We start from the raw sequence: 6,793 nt of genomic DNA on the forward strand, positions 1-6,793 counted from the left end.
TGCTACAGATGGTAGACGCGCTTCAACTGCCGAAGATAGGATGTTGAACACTTGACGAAGCGCCTTCAAGCCAGTCTATCGACGAAATTACTAACCCACGAGGACCTGCTACGACACTGACAGCTGAGATGACATATACTGAGAGTAACCAGACATGGGCTCCGAGGAGACAAGGCATATATATTTGGACATGTATTAGTAGATCAGTGGTAGTTGCCCTTTCGGCTTAGCCGCCGGGCGTTAATAAACTCTGTGTGTGTGTGCGTGTGTGTGTGTGTGTGTGTGTGTGTGTGTGTGTGTGTGTACAAGTGCGATGATTTAATTCACACTATACATGAGGATTGTCAGGAAAATGGTGATCGACACTGTATTGACTCAAACGGTACCTCTTGAGATTTCCGAAGATATGGTATTCAGTATGGGGATTACGCGTACTTTTCGCCACCCTTCGCAACCTCGGGAATGTAACCACCGAGTCACAGGTATTCTTGAGGGTATATTAACCCCCCTCAACCCCCAGCAGGTTCAGGGAACAAGAATCAACACTCTTTTGCATCTTTTGGTATTTTCCCCTTTTTGATTCCGTTGCCTTTCGCTGGCCAGTAAATCCAGTGTATTTCCCTAGCTATACAGGGAATTCCTGATAAGGATAAACCAGCTACTATGTTCGCACAGATTACTTCTCTGCTGCCTAGCGGAAATAGATATCCACTCTTACAGGTCTACAAATTTCTCCTTGACCGCTCGATCCCACTTCGAAAGGGTGTTTACTGTAGAGGAGCCGGCAAGAATGCTTAAGACGGTGCGGGCCACTGAAGGCGAGTTTGGATGCTTCGCTTCCCCCGACTTGTCTGTCGAGATCGCTCTTGAACACGAATGACGGCATAAGTAAACGCTTTCTCTTTGTTGATCGATGATGACTAGACCTCGGAACAGCCCATGCTTGGGTGAGTAGTAACAGTCCAAGGTCCATATCCAAGGGCCCATGGGCTTTTTTCATAAGCTACTGCCCAACCCGCCCAAGTACTGCATATTTTCCCAATTAGGATTAGAGTGTAGAAATCGTGGACCCATGGGAAGGAGGTCTGTCACGGATACACATGAAGCAAACACGATCAGCGGAGGATATACGGAGTGACGGACCCACATAGCTTATCTGGGTTCCGCTGAACGCGAGGAAGCTCCTTTCTTTTGCTTCCTCGCGCTACGTCTTGTATCTAGAGTCGACTATAGCTGTTCCTAATACTGATCCTCCATCTCGAGATGCTATCCACCTCTACGCATACGTGAGAACCTCACATGATTTCTATACCACCATGGATTATCCTAAAAGCCGAATCTCACCAAGCTGCTTAGTATCAGGAGCCTTATCTTTTTAATAAGGGATATGCCCTTTTTAAAAGCCAGAATGGCTGGACAACGGATGAAATTGGCTTTCGCTGCTAAAGGAGATGTTCGAACCATATTCTAAACGCCACCCAACTGGCGGAAAGTGTTTGCTTATATGATGATAATGATGGATTCATTTGCCCGACGTAGCTTGCTCTAAATATATGCTATGTGGGAGTGCTGTCAGGCCTGCTGACAGCTTGAAGGTGGTCGCCAGCCCATTGAACGATTGTTTCCATGGGTTGCAACGCAAGCCCCTGATTGGTCGCCCGAGAATGTATGCAAATATGACAAAATAGACAAAATAAACAAAGAAATCCAAACGAACGTCGCCTCCCCTCTACCCACTCTCCTTTCCACATCTACTTCATCCTCCACCGCCTTCATCTGCGCAGCCCTCTGGGCCGTCGGCTGCCGCTCCTGCGCTCGCTTGCGTCAAGGGAGTGCAGTGGACCTGGCACTGCACCCCTAACGGGCACCGTCCTTCTCCTTCCGTCACACTGTCCTGAGGGGTCATCCTTTTTCGTCGCCTTCTTCCGTGCCGAGAGCCAATGGGTCGACTGCTTGAAACTAGTTTAAGGGACCTGTCTGGACCATGAATTCGGCCACAATTATGCGAGCCTCTGGCCCCGTCAGGAGCTCGTCGCGTCGCAGAGCAACTCCGCGGTCGGACAGAGCGTTTCTCATCCAGTTGCGCCCGTCTTGGAGTAGCGGGCATTCAAGCAAGATATGATTGACCGTCTGGTTCCCCAGATCGCAACCACATCTCGCTGACTCGCGCCGATTGATGCGAGTCAAGTAGGCAGCAAGGCCAATTCGTCCAGTACGAAGCTGCATCAGAATGGACGCTGTCGCTTTCCGCAGGTCGGACCAGTATTCCAGGGTCTTCTTTGTTGGTCGTTCGACTAAGCGTTTCGTCGGTCGACCTGTTCTCTCTATAGACCATGACCTTTCCCACTCGATTTTTGCCTCGCGGCGAATGCGGCTTTTGGCTGCAGCTGCGAGGCCAATATAAAGATTGTTTGGGGTTTGGGGTCCTTCTGGATCCTGGGCCGCCTCCTTTGCGTGTCGGTCGGCACGTTCATTGCCGGCCACTCCTTGATGAGCAGGTATCCACCTGAGGTGGATTCGGAGGGAGATATACCATTGATCTAATGGTTAGTTTTAACTCAAAATTGTTTTAAAAATAGGTTATCGTATAAATCTATCGAGGAAATACGAATCAAATCCGCATTTTTGCTGGAGTTTACGGCATGAGTACCGACCTTTGACCCCTTGCTGTATAGCCGGCACTAGGCTCCGTCCAGTAGAAGCGTATATTATCATTATTAAGGGTCGGATACTTCATCATTCCTAAGCGCCCTAGAAAGGCGTATACGGAAGAGTGGCACTAGTCTTGGCGTCCTGCCTTGTTAGGACCGAAAGTATGTAGGAACGAGGGGTCCGATCCGCTTCCAATTTGACATTCAGGACATACTTCACTCGCATTCCGCATTACTAGGGAACTGCGCCCTAGTATCGAATCCCCTAAGGTTGAACTCTAGGAATCACAATTTTTTTTTCTAGCGATGCTAAGAACTTGGCTGCGGCAGTATCCATTGTATCCAGGGATATCCATATCCATATCCATATCCATATAGATATCCATGGATAATAACAGGACAAATACGCCAAGAATTCGTGATTTTCGTGTTTTAACGCGTGAAGATCGCGTTAATTAAAGGGTAGGACTCCAGGGACCCCCCCCTCTAGCTAGAGAGACCCCCCTTTTACTCCTCGGACTCCCCCAGGGCTAGGGGGACCCCCCCATGCCTGAATTATAAGACAGACATTCCTATTTCGGTTTAGCGTAAGGCAGTAAGGTATGTATCACATGATACATAACCCCTCAAAAAATTCTTGGAGGTTTTCTGCCAGATCTCTAGTCACATGACTAATTATTCTGCCGCTTTCTGCCATTCTGGTCTCTACAGCCTACCATTCTGGTTCAGCCAATCAGACGCCACCATTTCTCACTCGTACAAGTTGCTTAAATTCGTCAATCTACAGCTATCTAATGCATGATTCTTTGGCCGTGATTCAGGCGCTTGATGCATTAGACGCCTCAGATACGTCAGATATAGCTGCCTGGCTGCCACGGGCTCGGCCACGCCCACGAGGTCCTCCGTTTTTAGGCGGTGACGAGGTTGTGGAAGCGGTGTGAGGACAGTGAAGGCGGAGAAGGTGGGGGGGTCTCTCTAGTAAATTTTTGCCTAGGGATTTTTGCCTCACTGCCTTACGCTAAACCGAAATAGGAATGTCTGTCTTATAATTCAGGCATGGGGGGTCCCCCTAGCCCTGGGGGAGTCCGAGGAGTAAAGGGGGGGTCTCTCTAGCTAGAGGGGGGGGTCCCTGGAGTCCTACCCTAATTAAATTACACGTAAAATAACTCTTATAACTCTTGTTTTACTAAATTCTTATGAGTAATTTCGGTTTCTAGTGAGTAATTAATTAATAAGATAGCTATATTTACTATATAATTGATTAGAATATTTATATAGCCTAATTTTAATATTGTCTATTTTTTGGGGTTTGGGGGCGAAAATTGTATAGTACCCACCCACAGAAATACATATCTTTACCATATCATTTCAAAAAAAGTTCTAATTCAATAACCACCAGTCTAAATAGTCTATAATTTTAAATATAACCTATATACACAGTGTCCTATATTGTATAATATTTATACAAAAAGTACCAGAAACTGAATAAAATATAAGAGTAATACTAAGTAAAAACCAATACACCTATCCAAAATAGGCCTAGTAAATGGATAATTTATGGATATGCCGCAGCCTACTAAGAACCCTCTCTCCTTGGATAGGCACTGTCGGTATTTAACGTAGTTCCCAAGCGAGCCGGCCACCCAAGCGAGCCGGCCACCCCAAAACACGTAGTAAATGCGATAAATTACCACGACCTATCTGAACAAAAACGTCGATTTAGGATATCATATTTGGACATGATGGCCTAGATAGCGTCACCAGCCCACTGGCGTAATTTTGACATATAAAACTAATAGGAAGAGAGACATACTTATATTTATGTATAGAATACAAAGATTACAGTGTATTTTATTGTAACATTGTAAGGCGATCATCTAAAATATTTAAAACGAGGATATATTAATCCCTATGCTAAGTAAATACTATCTTGCAATATTAAAGTAAAGTTAGTCCATGGTTGTTGAGATATGTCGTGGTAATTTATCGCATTTACTATGTGTTTTGGGGTGGCCGGCTCGCTTGGGAACTACGTTAGGGTCTATGACTTCGCTTAGTCATATACAGGACTCCAAATGGGATGAAAGATAAGATGGTGAGAACAGATGCTATTGAGAGGAAACTGTCTGTCTGTCTCAGGAAGAATCTGTCTGTCTAACTAATCACGGGATCGTTCTCGTATAAATAGACCGAAATGGAAACAAACTGGATAAACATGGTGAGGAAGAAAGCGGGGTAAAGCAGGGAAAATCACTAATGAGAATTGAGAAGGTCGCCTTTCCTCTCATCCGGGGGCCGACCCGCCCCTCCGATGAATCTCGAGCCCTAGCTAATTGATCAGGTGAATTTGATCGCAGCTTTAGAAGTTAGGTGTTGAACCGGGTTAACTTCCAACACTATCGCTTATTTTGGTTAGTAATATAATCGGGTCGTCGAAATTACACCGTTCTTAGGACTTTCATTTTCACTAAACGGAGGCTGCTGTAAGATTAAAGGGAGGAGTTTTATTGGGGTTGCCTCACGTTGCCCACGCTGTCTCACGTGACATCTACACCGACATTACGGAGGACTCCTTCCTCCTTCAACTGCCTCTGAAGAGTCAGTTGCTTGCCTCTGGTGGTATCTTGTCGTCTCTCACGCAGTCAAGACTCGATTTTGTCCCTCCCACCTCCCCTTATAGAAACCAGCATTGCAATATACAGACACATTGCCTCCCTACGAGGGAGCGCGGACGGGCCTTCTTTGACGCTACAGTCTAATGCGTTTACGCATAAGACCGCAGCGACAGGTGACCCGTTACGGCCAATTGTACACGTTTCTGACCCTTCTTGACTGCGAGAGTTCACCAATAAATAAGAATTAGGATATACTATGATGTTCTTGATAGAATAAAACTCACTATCTCTTCCTAATTCGCACCTCGTATCTCTCACACTCGATAGCAATTTAATAAGGGGTTAGGAATGGAGGTTTAAAAACACTGAAGTCTCGAGTAGACCTCGCCAAAATCGCGGGTTGGGTTTCGACCCTTGACCCAAAACCCGCCAAGAAATCTGATTTGAATACAGGTAATATATACCATATTACACATATTTATATGCGTTACAGGTAGTATTACAACTGTCATTCCGTAATATACGGGCTGATGGGTTCTTGGTGGGTTCGCGGGTACCCGTAGGGTACCCAAAAAAGCAATATTGCGAGGTCTAGTCTCGAGATTCCCTTAGGACACGACGGCTACGCCAGGAGCACGCACGGGCGACCAATCAGACCCCACATGACTCGTTCTGATTGCCGGAACATTTTGCCGGAATTCGCGCGCATACAATAAACCCCTAACTTCCACATTATCGTTCGTGTAGAAAAAATGTGTGTTATTCACATTGTAGGAAACATATCCAAGCGTTTTATTTGTGATAACAAAACTTTAATGACCGTGAGCACACTATATATAATTCCCTCCGCTGAGAGGATAGGGCAAATTTTTTTTTGTACGACGAGCAGTACGACAGGTTCAAACCGATATTCTTATTCGCACCAAATTTTTTATCCGCCTTTGCAAAAATGCTTTTCGCTCTTCTTACCCTTGTGTGCTGTGCTTTTGTCACCGCTCTCCCCGGAGAACACGGTCCTGAAAAGTGGGGTGAGCCTAAGGGTGGGAATGGGAATGGGAATAAGATTATTAACGGTGGCGATGGTGGTGGGATTGATATTGGGATTGGGGGTGGGGGTGGTGGTGGTGGCGGTTGCGACCCAGTCGCTTGTGACATCAAGGTAGGATACGTCCATGGATGGCGTAAGAGGTTACATTAATACTAACATACTGATTCATTAAAGTGTCGAAAATTGGGTGACCAATCCGGTTACTGCGACGATAGTGATAGATCTACCGGTTTACTTGGACTTGATATCCTTGGACAAACTATGCCGTTAGTCTTTTTCTCCATCTTCTTGGGATTGTACAGCCACTAAAAGCTAATGTGAAATAGAGGCTGCATTTGTGTACCAACAACCACGACAGATTGTACTACAACTGCTACAGCCACGACCACGACCACGACCACGGCCACAACCACAACCACCGCTACTGCTTGCCCTACTGTCGCATGCTTCTGCTGCACCCAACAAACTCAACTGGGTAA

General features: G+C 46.1%; 1 protein-coding gene across 1 annotated transcript; it reads left to right on the forward strand.

Annotated features, from left to right (window-relative positions):
* Window positions 1-6,215: 6,215 nt before the first annotated feature.
* N7532_002205 (uncharacterized protein) lies at window positions 6,216-6,793 on the forward strand (the record flags this gene model as incomplete). The annotated part of the gene is made up of 3 exons (XM_056614699.1): window positions 6,216-6,425; window positions 6,489-6,580; window positions 6,694-6,793. The coding sequence occupies 3 exons, from the start codon at window positions 6,216-6,218 to the stop codon at window positions 6,791-6,793; spliced, it is 402 nt and encodes a 133-aa protein (XP_056477671.1).

This window comes from Penicillium argentinense, assembly GCF_028826775.1.
Source record: "Penicillium argentinense strain IBT 30761 chromosome Unknown utg000003l_segment0_segment0, whole genome shotgun sequence".
Lineage (NCBI taxonomy): Eukaryota > Fungi > Ascomycota > Eurotiomycetes > Eurotiales > Aspergillaceae > Penicillium > Penicillium argentinense.